Raw genomic sequence first — 15,466 nt, forward strand, 5'->3', positions numbered from 1 at the left:
AGACGTGACAAGAGTTTTGCATCGCCCTCACTCACATCGCGCAGCCTCAAGTGCGAGCGCGACAGAAAACTCTTGTCACGTCTTAATAGCGCCCTGTGCTACAGGGCCAGTTATAAGTTAAAATACCAGCACCCAAACTTGGTATTCTCAGGTAAAATGTGTGTTTGGAAGTACTTATCAATGTTTATTTATTGTTTATGTTTGTATATGCATTATTCTGTATTTGTATAAATAACCTCAAAAACTACTATCTTAAGTTCAAACTTGAATAATGCTCATCAAGCCTTAATTAAATATCCATCTCACCATGAATTTTTTTAAATATTTATTTAACAACTTTTTCCTTTTTTATCTACTGTCTCACTCTCGAACTAAACATTCAGATTCAAAGGACGTGATTAGCCGGTGCCAATTTTTCGACCAATTGAACTTATGAAGTACCCCTCTCCCCGCCCCGCCGGCGCCCTGCCGCACCCCCGCCGTGGCCTGACCTGTAACGATTGTTTGATCTTATTAGCGACACATTTTTTAGTTATCAGGCAATTATCTTGCTGCTTCCCTGTTCTATTCTTGGGTGTTATTCGGTGCTCTACTCTACCCCCTTTTAATTATACCTAAAAGAAGGTGTCCACCAGGCGATAGTCTTATTTGATTTTGATTTAGTAAAATAGTAAAAGTAATATGTGAGGATATCTCACTCACTGCCATCCGACTCCAAGTCACCAGCCCCCACACAAGTTGGTCGTCAAATAGATGTGGGCATAAAACAAAATCAAGCGAAATTATTTTAATTTCAATAGGGAGGTATCTATGTAGATACCTATATATGTACAACTTATGAACATCGTCGGTCATAGATATTTGTTGTGTATGAAAGAAAGTAGAACAAATAAGCGTTTTATCTATCTACTCGTACTTACACGACTTACACTAATTTACTTCATCGTTCAACAATTGTTGAAAAATGTTCTGTATTTTATCAGAGAGTTTTGTAAAAAAGGCGGCAGTTATTAAATATCTGTTAAAAGTAAGACAGATTTTAACAATAATGAGCCAACAAGAGTCTGTTAGCTCAAAGGCGTCTCAAAGATGGCAGAAGGCGATATTAAATGGATGTATTTTATTCCATAGGATTTTACGTGAAGTTATTATTCAGAGGTTTAACCTTATTTAAAAATATATGCATATTTAATTCACCTCTAAATAGGGGCACAAAGGGTGGCATGCATTTCGGCTACTACCAGCTATCTTATTCTAAGCCATCAGTGTCATCACTCATCCTCGTAGCAATGAAAACGTTCCACTTAGAAAATAATGATACCGAATGGCCCTAATATTTTGATAGATTTAATTGAGAATTTGAACACAATAAGTATTAAGGTTTTAATTGGTAATATTCTGATGCGCTGTCAAATCTATTTCGACGACGGCGTCATAAAGCTAGTTATTTTCCGTTTAGACGTAATTTGGTGCTGTTGTTACTGAAACTTTATCATGGTCCATTGGCCATTCATCGATGACCCTACGATGTATTTTACCTGCACGTTGGCAGCCCTGGGCTTGCGGATGTTGACTTTGCCCGGCGATTAAGTTCCATAACTGTATCGGGACCCGGCAAATTTTTCTTCTAGCTAATATTGACTCTTATTAACACTGAGTTTCTACGGGAATTATTTGAGGAAATGTCTTGAAGTATTTAAGGATTATTTCATAAATTTTCACTGTCTGATTTAATATGAGAAATCTTTTCGAAGAGTTAAGAAAAACGTAAGTAAGTACCTATATTTCACTGGCATGATAAAATTAACTAAAAAGCTATTTTATTTATTTATTTATTATTATTGCATGCTTGGTATCACAGGTTTTCTTTCGTGCATTAAAACACCTCCCAAAATAATTAAGTACAATTCTAATAAGAATTATTCTAATTGAAACATTATTGGGTAGTAAACAATAACTTAGCTACATACCTTACCTATCACCTACCATACTTACATATCTTGGAAATTATTGGAAAATGGAAATTTTTTTATCTAGTAAGTAACAGGCTTGTACATTACAGTTGTACGGTCTACATAAGCATTTCACCCACCTACACTACAATACCACACCACCGTCCATCAAATACCTACTAATAGTAACAATATCATAGGCCGATCATCTCATCTAATTCGCAAGCACCACAACACAACACAGCAAGAAACATAACACATAGCAGCATCTACATCGGCCGTGGTCCCGTGGCCCGTAGTATTGACTCAGGCGCCGCGCATGCGCCGAGGCCAGGAGCATTCGGCCTGGATATGCGGCCTTTTTATACCGATACTTATTTCGGAATACCTCTTTGAGTGTGACTACTGGCTGGTTTGGTGCATTGAAGAAAATAAGTTTTATTTTTTTTCAGTAAAGATGATGGTTGATGCTTCGCAGATTTCAGTACTACTGCTTTCTTTGTTAGCTTTCGTTTTGTATTTAAATTATTTTATTTTTGTTGTTTATTTGCAACATGAATTCTTTGCTTGCGTTTACTTTATCACGGTGAGTTTTAGATCTTAGATAGGTATGTCATCTACTTAAGTTAAATATTTCAAATAGTCTACGTTTGTAGTTTTAATGGTGATTGAATCTAACATAAACTCAATGATTTCAAAAGGAGTAAGTACGCTAGTAATATTTAATGCATAAATCTAATTTAAAAAATGTTTCAACTTTTCTAAAACAGCAATAACGTGTAATATTCTAACGCAATCTCCTATGTATAGGTGCACGGGTACAGACCTACCCTGTATTTTCTATACCATCACAAACAAAAGTTGTTGATAGGTAGGAACTGGTTAGTTTAGTAGGCATGTGTTAAGCATATTTTGTTGATAGCTTTTTATTTACCTAAGTTATACATTATAGTTTTTAATCTTGTTTTGTGTCAGGAAAGTTTGTTTAAAGAAAGATGAATCTGTGCGAAGAGCCGACGGTTTCACTCAAGAATATATAACGAGAGGATCCTGAATAAAAACAAACAGTTTTTTCCTAATTAGCCAGGCCAACGTTATTTACCGAGCCGGCCGCGATGCAGCAAAAACCACAACGAATAACTAAAAACAACAGCCGGCCAACGGAATGCCGAAACAACACATAAATCAAAATGAAGAACAGTCCATTAACTCGATCTACATTTAAAAAAAAACAGAACGAGCTTCGATTGGCTCGCGGGTTGGCGGGAGAATGCCATTGGCCGAGCCAGAACCCGCTGCGTTCAGAAATTCGATACTTTTTAATAATGGCTTCTTTAGCTAATGCGATCGGCTTTCATATTACTGTACCACCATTCTGTTTATTCGTTCCTTCCAAATGAAAACAGGCTGTACTGCTCGTAAATAAGAGCCAGGTGAATGTTAAGATAACTTTGTGAGTGTGCATATCGCCGTAGGTTAGTATTTTATTACATGTGGGAGTGGAGTAAAAGTGCTGCGTAGAGACTGTTTGTGGGAAAGGGGCTAGGCTGTTAGCGTCTGTTTCGGATTTGTGGCTTATTTGAGGCTGATTTTTGGCCGAATTGCGGTTTGATTGGGGCTCTGAGGGCTCGGCATCGAGGCCACTAATCTTAGTATAATGAACATATAACAAAATATATAAGTACTTTTATGTACTCAATTAGGTTGATTATTTAGGAATTTTGACATCTGTGCTAAGGTGGTGTTAAGCAATGTTTCTAAGATTACCTAATGTCATAGTAACGAATGTTTAATACGAGTACCTATGCGTAGACGAAAAACACACGCTCAGCCTAAACCACATGTAGGCGAGTAAATCAACACTATTGTGTCATTTCAAGTGCGAGGAGCGAGCGCCTCGTACAGAATGTGTCCATGTCACGAGACAAAACGACATTATAATCACCGTGAGTCAATGTTGCCAACTGTCACAAACTTACAGAGCACAGACAAAAGAAAACAAACCTCGCGAATACCAAACTCATTTGCACGCAAACACTGCGGCGCGCGCAAACAATTGAACATCACCAGTAATCGAGCTCTAATTGAAAAAACAAAAAACACACCGACTCAATCTATTGATAGTCGAAACTAATCACAGAACAAGCTGTGTAAAGTATAATCAAACAAGTTATTGCTCAAATACGCAAGATACACTCCAAGCTCTCCCATTGAAGCCGATAGTCGGCCGGCAAACAGAAATATCGACTATTTGATAAGGACGGCGGCGGCGGCGCGACGCGGTCACGTCATTACATAGTTATACTTTTTTCTTTCAGTTCCCCTTTCACTGAAAGATCGACTGTCTAAATTAATATCAATATCAAATAGGCCCGGTAGGTACCTATACTTAATACGTTTCACATTTCTGGCATATCTTGCCGCCAATCCCAGAAAAAGGCGCGAAGCATATTTTCCCCATGAATCGAACGTAATAGCTGTATATTTTATGTTATCAACTAGTATTATCTACTGATAAATATCGAGATATCGATTCAAATTTCCATGTTACGCGGACACTCGTAACATTCGGCATTTGTTGTGATGAGTTGACGCATTATCTCTTATTTGAGCTATTGGTATTGATTTTGTAATGGCTGGTTGTTTATTAGATAAGTTTGTATACTTATATATTATTTAGTTTTATTATCAGTTCAGATTTATTGCTCTTTTTTAAAATTTCTTATCACGTTATTTCAGTTTCAGCAACTTTGCTCATGGATCGAAAGACAGATCATACACGCGGTCGTCGCATTTTAAAGGTGCTTAGAATGACCAGATGTTTAGGTAAGAATTGTACCTAATTATAATGACATTAGTAAGGATCTATATCAAAGTACCCGCTATTATATTTTTAGTAAACACAAATTATGCTCAATAATATAGTCCTACTATAGTCGTATATACTACTGCACCAACAAATTCTTAGAATAATGACGATATTTAAGGTTTCAATTGGTAGGAATCCAAGATGGCGACCGGGGCATTAGTAAGCCGAGTCTGGGAGCAGTTCAACGCACTCAGATTCAGAAATGACGAACAAAGTGAACAAGTGTTGTAGTGAATGAAACAATTTCGTCACGGCCATCTCACTACATGCGGGTAAGCAAGTTTAAAGGGAATAGATAAATACGAGTTCTATTACAGTCAAATCCTATGCTGATGTCATCAAGGTATAATGGATGTTCTGTGACTTTTATAAATAATTAAAAGGTATACATAGCTAGTAAAAAATTACATAATGTACAATACAGGCCTTTTGCAAAACGCACGACTAGATGGAATCATAGGTTCCCTGCAATTCAATTATCATCAGCCCGTACTCCCGTCGACAACTCCGGCAGTGGCCAGTAGCCAGTAGGATTAATCGATTGACCCGGCCACTATTATTATACCTAATAGCGATAGAATGGTGTAGTACCTAGTTACTGACCCTGACTGCTATGCTGTAGGCCCCGGGTTAGATTCCCGGCCGGTCAGATTTTTTTTTAAAGACAGATTGGTAAGGTCTCATGTCTTGGTACTCATTTTTACACCTTTGTTTTCCTTTATAGTTTCCCCCTTATTCGGTTTACAGCATAATTTTTGCAAGATATAGCTCTGAAGCATAAATTTTCGTCTTGAGCGTGTTTTTCCACTTCCACATAAATCATAAGTTTCGGACACGTCGGGACGGCCGGAAAATTGGTTCTTGGAAAAATTTTAGGAGGTACCAACCGTCACTATGTTATTTCCTAGTTCAGTTCAGCATTTTAAACTACCTTTAGCATTAAGAGTTTACCTATTATTGTAAATCACATTTAGCATTAAGTATTTTCTGAATAAATATTCTATTCTATTCTATTCTACTATAATAATATTTATCTACATGTATACAATATTGTAAAATATAGCATGGGTCATATTATTATGACGTTTGATTGTCAGATATTTATGCCTGTAACATCCTGTATATAAAGTTAATTTTCAGTGGAAAACTAACAAATGATAAATTAAGTACACTTGTCCAAAATTAATAATGCACATGCAGATCTTCACATGCGAATCATTAAATCGTAAGAGCCTTAAAAATAACACTTGCATTTTGCACCTTGTTCGAAAGAAATAGGACTCAATATCATGTGTCACATAATCGAAAACAACCGATCTGTCAAAGATGTCTATGCGCATTATCAATTTTGGAGCACTGTATATGGTTTTGACAGCTGCCCTTTAGGCTTATTGCTATATTTTACGAAGTATAGTTGTTAACACATGAGGTCACGACTGACTTTAATAATATGAGTATACGTTAACTATGTGCTTGCAAATAGAGGAATCTTTAAAAAACGGTTTGACAAAAATATGTATTCAGGTTCGATTGTAAGTACTACCTACATGCGAATGAAAATTTCCATCTTCCACCAGCCCCACGGCTTTTGGTCGAAAATTTAAAACTATTTGTCGAGTAAACACCATCCATAACGCCAAACCACTTAGCCGTATTGGCCGCGAGAGGGCCCGGCGGGGGGTTACCGCGACGGAGCGAGCGCGAGGGCCGGCGGGGGGCTACAGCGACTGCCTGCTAGTCGCAACCGCCTCTTGCCTGATGGTCCATACAGGAAGGCTTGGGATATAAATCCTTCTTGTCTCACAAATTTGAGGATGTGGAGAATTGAGATATTACTAGCAAATCTCGGATATTTCCGGTCTTTTCGAGAGGATTTAGGCAATCTGCGTTACCTCTGGGTAACCTATCAACTAACAAAATTTATTACAGGTTTATTATCAATGTTTTCCTGATTTGCTAAAGAATGTGGTAGGTAATTAGGTATTAATTTTAAATTAAATTATGTTTTAATATTTTCTTAGCTTTCTATTACACGAACGTTGTTTATACTTAGAATAAGATGAATGTTGGGTATTTCGTATGGTATCGTACGGTATTTCAGAGTACACCCTCTAGGTTTAGGCCTTTCGATCGATCGGGGACTTTCAATTTATGTTATGGATCATACGCAGTGACGTCTCTTGGAATTTTGTGGATTATTTTTTACCTACGCACTATTTTGGTCTACGCTAGTAGTTGCGTAGGTAAATCGGTAAGTATAAAGGTTTCTATATGTGACCTAAAGCAACATTTATAACAGGCGTGATGTATCTATAGGTATAGTCGATAGAGTGTAAAAGAAACGTAGTATTTGTATGGAAAACTTTTAATTATTCTTAATCATATTTTCTTCATTGACCACAAAATTTGTAGTGATGTAACAATCTTCTACCTCAGTCCCATACCGTGGATTACCAGATATTACGTGCATAGACTGTACAAGACTGTAATTAACGAACCACGTGACAAAAACAATCATTTCAACCCAACGACAGCATAAATCGGTAAAAAAAACAAAAACAAAACACGATTCCTACATCGCGCATTTCACACATGAATACGTCGCCGTAATATGTTACGTATGTGCTGCGGCGGCGTCTATACCTAATATATCCATGTAATGTATATAACATAGACAGATATATATATATTCTTAAACATGTCATCTTTAACGTGTTTGCTCTCCCTAGCTAAGTAAACATGGCGACGTGCCTGCGACGTGCGTGAAAAGGAAAAAACCTAAAGGCGGTTTCAACGAAAATGTCAGCTTTCTGAGAAGATTTATTTATTTAAATCGTAATAATGTAATATTCGGTGGAGCGGCGCGTGGCTCGGCGCCTGTTGTGAGTTTCGAGCGTCGCCAGAATTGAAAACCGAACGGAGCAAGAATTTCAAATGAAACACCCTCATCTTTCAATCAGCTTTTGAATTAGCCACAAAATATTGACAAAATTTAGCTACCTACTGCATTAGTATTTTTTTCTCAATTGCTTTAGTTAATATTCATACTCAACTATTCGCAACCAGATTCTTTCACAGAGACCGAGTAATAACTATTGGACGTTCACCATCATCATAACTCTCCAGCTCCACACAAAATCAGTAAGTAAGTAGATTTATTTTTCCCATCAAATTACATTGGTCTTTAACACATTGAATGTCTATGTAGATGGCTATGTCCGGCAGTGGATGAATACGGGCTGATGATGACATTGAATGCCGACTACGCAATATTGCGTAGGTACGAACCAGTGATTCGAGGTACCACGGGCACTCAAAGGGTTAAACAATAGTTTATGCCCGGTCCATAGCGGCACGTGCACAGAGCCGGCGCGCGGTCCATAGACAATCACAGAGGAAAAAAACACTACGTTATAGGCCCAATGGTTACCTTTACAACCGACCATAAACCACCCGCGGAGTCACGGCCAAGCCCATCTCACACCCATAGACAACGTAGAACCTCGCGACCAAATCTATGGTGATAATTACCAAACGATTCCCCATTGTGTTCCGCTGATGCATATGAATTTGTGAACACCAGTAGCTTTTAAACGTATGTTTTGCTAACTTTCGCTTCGTTTTTTCTGGCCATACGCTACGCCTACTAAGTTTTAAAGTCTATTTTTGTACCTAACTACACATAACTAATAGTCCGTTATAAAAATTCTACACCTAGCTACCTGACATAATACATGTAGGTTTGACTTCAGCATTTGTACTATGCTGACACTGGATCCAGACCAGATCTATACAGAATACATATAATTAAGAAACAGGAATTGTAGATAAATAAAACATTGCATGTATTAGTGTACTGATGTATGTACTCATAAAAATACTGTAAATATACTGAAGTGTTTTTGTTACACATTACAGCAATTGTAAGTACACTACCAAGCAATGAAAAAATTGCACTAACTTGGTCTATGTCACTGGCACTTTTTGATTGGCCGCGGCCCGGCCCTAACCTACCTAGGCCTAAATTATCCAACGACGACAGCTGCTTATTAATTTAATCGTTAATCCATTCCCTTTATATTACGCAAAAAGTATTTATTTCCTACGTTCCAACACATAGTAAATGTGTTTATTCATGATTACAGGGTCAAGGTCAAGTAAGTGGCATACTTTACACAATACTTTACAAAAAATATACCTACTCACTTAAAAAAATCAATTAGTATGAAGAAGCTCTTCAACAACGCAACAAAATTTGTTGCTATAGAAATAAGCGAACATTTGACCAAAACTCTATTCTAATATCTAGTTGTGTTGAGCTTAAGTCTAGATAGTGCTGACTCATCTTTTTTTGCGTGATTAACACACAGCATATTTACATTCCTCAGCTTTTTGTCCTTGTGGGTGCTGACAAGAGCGTGATTGGCAAGTCTCAGAGTCTCTGGTGAGATACTTTGTATGTGCCAGCCTCATTCAATGCAACCTTTTTACGCCGTGTGATTTCCCTTTCTTTAAACAAATTAACACTTTAGTATAAGCGTCATCCCTTTTGTAGTTTTTATTATTTTATTGACGGCTCCGACTGTCCATTGACCACCTAAAATCTCTGCTCGTCCAACTTCATTCCGGCTTTTAAGTACAAAGGTAGAAGGCTCAAATTACAACAATAATATTGGTAGATCCCATAGATGTCGTGGATATTACTCTGACAGCCGGACGTTGTACGAAATGACCGGAATATGAGTTGCGCAATTGCCGACAAAAGTGAAAATGGCCGGCAGTAAAAGTTGACTTTATCTCGCAGACGGGTACCAGAAAATATTTTTTTACGATTTTTAATACCATTTAGCTATGTTTGGTTGTAAACAGAGAATGGGCTATTGTGTAAAGGGTTGAACTTAAAAAAATATACCCAAATACACAGTCCTTTGTTTTTCTTTAGCGCCACTTTGAACTTTGAATAAGAACTACTATTAAGAATTTGAGATAGTATAACAGATTTGCAGTAAGAAAATCGAATAGAAACACATAAATTATTTTTGTAAATACTTAATTTTATTAACTCTTGAAACTAACAGATGATATAATAGATCCTATCTAAATTCGAGTATAGGATATTATTAAATATGTATTTATGAACACACGGATAAATTTAGCATAACCACCGTCATATACCTACTTATGTACAGTACGTATATAATGTAGCCCATGTAAGCAATGTTTGACAAGTGTATGTGTTAAGTAATGCGAACAGGTAAAGAAATAATACCTAAGCTCTTTTGAATGTCAAATTATAATTTTTTTGCACATATGATGTAAGCTTTAAGTACTTCGAATCGCCGCCAGAGTACATTCTACTGTTCACTAGCTGCTTTAAAAAATATCAAAATTTATACAAGACACTTGCCAAATGGAATGCTAAATTGAAACTTGCATATAAATATATATTTTTATATTTAAATCGGAATGTGCACAAGTTTCGATAGGAACCTATCTTACACCAAACACCATATTTATAGTCTTACTTAAATAAAATTACTTACAGGCTATATATACAAAACTTATCTACATGTAACGTAACGCGTTCGATGGCGACAATACGAGAATTTTTTCAATTTTATCTATCTAAGAATTTATACAATTTTGTTGCCCAAACTCTCATGAACACAGACAATTTTGATGGCTACAGCAGTACTGAAGTATCGTGCATTGGTATCGTAGTGTTATCATAACTAAATATTCACAGTTGTAGAGTAACTTCTATAAGAAGCATCAAAAATTTACTATGCCGTAAAGTCATGTGAACGATTTCAAATATGTAATATGTGTGTTCCACATTAATTTATAAAATTTAAGTATAATCATTAATAATCAACCTGAGAGAAGAGTATTTAACTGCTAGATCTTCATTAGCCATTTCGTGTTTTAACCTATATTGCATCAAACTGATAGTCATAAATGTATATAGAAACTGCATCGGCAATGTCGATCGACAAAAAATACTGAATGAGATCGTCCATTGCGTACTGAAAGGTGGACGCTTATCTTACTGTAACTCTGAATAAATTTATCAAACCTTTTTAAAATCTATGAATACGGGAGTAAAATGTATGATACCATCTAAAATTTGCACCATGAATGTGATAAACACTATAAAAATCAGTACTGCTGTAGTACTTTTACTTTACTTTAACTTCGCTATATTTATATTTTCAAAGCCACTATTTAGTAAAACTCTCTTTAAAATAAAATTAAAAACCTAAACTATCAGAGTAAGATACAATGTGTACTTACTTAACATACCTAGGCTCATATAAAAGTAAATTAACTTTGAACTATATTTATATATCATCTTCTCACTAATATTATTTATTATATTGCACATTCCTACAATATTAAAATATCCTTTAGGTAAAATACATATTACTGTATGGTATAGAAAAGCTTAGTGGGGCACGCTTTAGCTGGTTTATTGGAGTTTGAAGTTAATTTATGTTTTATGAAAGTGCCTGTACTTATTAAAGAGAAAAGTCGAATTAAGAACCTCCTTTTTTCAAAGTCGGAAAAAAACATACGTGCAACTAAATGACTTATATACCAATCAGACATAAGTATATGAAGTTCTTGAGCATTTAACACATTGCACATATCGCAGTACTATAAAACATATTTTTAAATTAAACGAATTGAAAAATTACGCACTTATTCAAGTGTAAATATCAATCATTATAAAAACTATATCCCTATTAATATAAAACCATATGTAAGTAAAAAACTTAGATTACAACTGTTGCAATGATATTCCGGTCGTATTAAAAAAAAGTTATTTGAGATACATGAATTCGATAGTTAGTGTTGAATCCCTATAAATACAAGTTTTTATTTTTAATATAAACTTTTTATTAAGCAATTTAACGTGATTTTTACGAGCATAATTGACTTTGTTGCATTAAAACCTGCAGATAAATATTTAGCTTTCAGAATTTCATATGCAGAATTAACTTTGCCGAACGTATAATCTACGCACTCAGTAAAACATTTTAGTATGATCTATGCATGGTTTTCATTTTATTATTTATCACGAACAACTATTTCATTTTTAATGATACATATCAGTTTATATTTGTAATTTTATAGTTCGATAACTCATTGCTAGCAAATAATCGATATTGTGTGAGAGGGGCAATTGACTTTCTATACAAAAGAGTTCAACGTCGGCGAGGCACTTCCATTTTCGACATAAGCAAATAATCTCTTTGATAATGACGACTTTTGATAACACTATCAGATTAATTGGAAGCTTTCGATAAAAACGTGATATTGTTGCCGTTTTGTTTATATTTTTCTATGTACACAACACAGGAACGGTTTATGGCAAACTTTTTTAGGAAAATTATTTTTTTGTCTAATAAGAAACGAAGAGGATTTATTCATTGTGTTTTTTTAATCGAATGTAAATTCACACATATAGATAATTTTAGAAGGCTAAAAAAGCTAAAGACGTATTGAAAATACGCATTAGTTGATGAACTTCAAATTTGGTGGATCACTGTATATTGAGGATTTACCTTTTTCAAGCTAAACTATACGCATTGATAAAAGAATACCTATAAGATATTACTTGTACGAGATTTATATCCTTTAAGTTGAGTAGATGTGAGTTGTTTTACTAAATAGTGGCTGTGAGGAGCGGCGCGGCGCGGGCGGGCGCAGTTAGGCCTAGCGCCGCGCCGCCGCCGCCTTACTCGATCTTACACTAAATACTCATGTAACTTACTCGCAAATATATGTTACTATGTACACTCGTATCATTTACACACAAAATTCACAAAGTTATACCTATCGGCGAGTCCATCACTCACTTCACTCGGGGGTCCGGCCCGGGCGGGGTGCCTAGGCCAGCGGGTACTGTCACAAGGGCGGCTGCGCGTGGTGCGCGTGCGCGTGCGCGTGGTGCGCGTGGTGGTACAGCGAGCTCTGGTAGTAGTTGTCGTGCGAGTAGCCGTAGTTCACGTCGTACATCTTGAGGTCGGTCTTGGAGTCGGCGGCGGGCAGCAGGCGCGTGATGCTGAAGGGGTGCGAGGGCGGCGCGTAGCCCGGCGGCTCCTGCTTCAGCGCCGCGTAGTGCTCCAGCGCGAGTGGCGCGTGCTCCGGCAGGCACAGCTCGGGCGCGTGCAGCTGCGCCAGCAGCTCGTCGCGCATGTCCTTGTCCTCCCCCGCGCCCCCCGCGCCGCCGCCCGCCATCGCCTTGTCGTGGCCCAGCTCGCGCTTGTCCCCCGGGTGGTGGCCGTGCGTCTGCTTCTGCGCCTGGCGGATCGTCTCCTTCTTCTCGTCCTTGAAGCGCTTCTGGCGGCGCAGGAAGCAGCCGTTCTCGAACATGTTGCCGCTGTCCGGGTGCAGCGTCCAGAACGAACCCTTGCCCGGCTTGTCCGGCGTGCGCGGCACCTTCACGAAGCAGTCGTTGAACGACAGCGAGTGCCGGATGGAGTTCTGCCAGCGCTGCTGGTTCTGCCGGTAGAAGGGGAACAGGTCCATGATGAACTGGTAGATCTCGGAGAGCGTGAGCATGCGCGAGGGGTTGTTCTGGATGGCCATGGTGATGAGCGAGATGTAGGAGTAGGGCGGCTTGGCGTGCGTGTAGGAGCGGCGGTACGTCTTGTCCGTGCGCGCGCGCTGCAGCGCCGACGTGGGGCTGGCCGGGTCCTCGCGCGGCAGCGAGTAGCCGCCGCCCATGCACGACGGCATGCTGCTGGGCGGGCTGTAGCCCACGCCCGGGGAGCCCATGCACGAGCCGCCCGCCACCATGTTGTTGGAGTACAGCTGCGGATAGGCCTGCGCCGGCATGCAGCCCATGCCGTTGTAGGGCGGCGCCAGGCCGGGGCTCAGCGAGCTCAGCGCCGCGCTGGCGGGCACGTCCCCGTACGACAGCTTCTGCGAGATCATGGCTAGCGCATTCCGCGTGCCGCCGGACCGCCGCAAACACTACCACTGATTGAAAGAGTAAATAGAGGCCGGGGGCTCGCGCGCCCCTCCACCGCCGGGGGCGGGGCCTGCGCGGCCACGCCCGCCCCGCCGCGCCCCGCGTCCCCCGCGCCCCCCGCGCGCCCCGCCGGCCCCGCGCCGCGGTAGAGACGCGGAACAATCATAAGTGCGTTACCGGGATGTTCCGGCTGTACCGAGGGCGCGACGGATCTATGCCACATTCAAATTAGACCTATAGCTGTTTCACTTCCTTTGTCTGCTCTAACGTTGCATTTATTTTGAGTTCGAGACAGTTTTTGTTTAAATTTTACGGCTTCGCACCCAATTCTAATACACGTATGTGAGACTAAGGAGTTTATGATTCAAGTTCATACAATAAACAATCGGTTTCGAATGTGTAAAAAATCCGTAATTAAATTAAATTATAAACACCTAAAATTGTGAACATCATCGCAAACCGAAAGTCGCAAGGTACGAGAGCTTCTAGAACTAAACTTGTGTTTTGTTTTCATACTAAAATTATTTACATTACTTTAACGCTTAAAGATTAGTTTCCTATCTTATAAAGTGTTTATTGATAATGTATCAGTGCATTTCAATAATGATTGCTACGCGGTCCGTAGTCGCTACGACGGCTACGCGCTACGCCGCCGACGGCTAATAAAACGCCTGAAAAAGTTACATTTAGGTTTTTATGAAAACAATCTGAAGAAACTTAACACGGGTGTTATACTTACGTGTTACATGAATAGAATACCTTGTATAGACTTATAGAGGATACAAACTAGGAGTACAGTTAAAATATCTGCTGAAATACAAATGATTTATGCATTTTTTAAGTTACAGATTAGTAGGGTATCTATGAATGCATCAATTTTCGTGTTTTTATTGTGGTAAGTAGTCGTAGTTTTTCTGTGTTTGTGTGTACTAAAAAATTAGGTAGGTAAGTAAGTATATTTTTAGGTTTATGAACTGTGACGGACACAAACGTATTTTATAGTTTTAAATAGTCGTAACTTAGACTTTTAAAGATTTATTGTGAGATGGTTGTAAAATACTTACTACCTATAACTTTATAGTACAAGAGTTATAGATATATTACTCAATGTTTGAGGCCAGACTCGATCGACACCACATTTTTATTATCTGGCGAGGACAAGTGACCTCTGCCCTTCTTAGCTAATTACTAATTAGTTTACTCAGTCACGCAACACGCATAAATTTCTACCACTGTGAAGATATCAAAATAAATACGTATTTAATTACTCATACATGTTTTTATAAAAATACGATGATACATGAGGGGTATGTATACATTATTGCTAGGAGATAAACTGAAAGGAAATAATTAGCTAGGTCATTCTATAAAAATTCGTAAGCACATCTATATGTCTTTACATTGTATTTTACATAATAAGAGATTATCTGGAACTTTTTCATTGCCGCGAATGTCTGTAAGAAGTAGACCGTATAGCTAGGTTTGGCTTATATATAAGAGCACGTTAAAAAAGGCTATAGTGTGTTTTTTTTGGAAACTTATCTGCGTCGGTACTACGTTGCGAAGGCTTTTTGGGTGGAAATAAAGTAGTAGCACTGTAACTCGAACCACAAGAAAACACTTAACAAAACACTTAAAACGATTCTGTTCCCTTCATGAACGGTT

General features: G+C 38.4%; 1 protein-coding gene and 1 long non-coding RNA gene across 2 annotated transcripts; both read right to left on the reverse strand.

Annotated features, from left to right (window-relative positions):
• Positions 1-320: 320 nt before the first annotated feature.
• On the reverse strand, positions 321-3,204 carry LOC125490591. Its single transcript, XR_007267786.1, has 2 exons — positions 2,887-3,204; positions 321-491 (listed from the first exon to the last, which is right to left on the reverse strand). It is a non-coding gene; the product is annotated as an uncharacterized LOC125490591 (long non-coding RNA).
• Positions 3,205-12,155: 8,951 nt separating this feature from the next.
• LOC119691038 (silk gland factor 1) lies at positions 12,156-13,824 on the reverse strand. Its single transcript, XM_038107446.2, has one exon. It carries the CDS (start codon positions 13,762-13,764, stop codon positions 12,733-12,735), a length of 1,032 nt encoding a protein of 343 aa, XP_037963374.1. The 5' UTR covers positions 13,765-13,824; the 3' UTR covers positions 12,156-12,732.
• Between the last annotated feature and the right edge of the window lie 1,642 nt (positions 13,825-15,466).

The sequence above is a fragment of the Plutella xylostella genome, chromosome 25 (genome assembly GCF_932276165.1).
Source record: "Plutella xylostella chromosome 25, ilPluXylo3.1, whole genome shotgun sequence".
Lineage (NCBI taxonomy): Eukaryota > Metazoa > Arthropoda > Insecta > Lepidoptera > Plutellidae > Plutella > Plutella xylostella.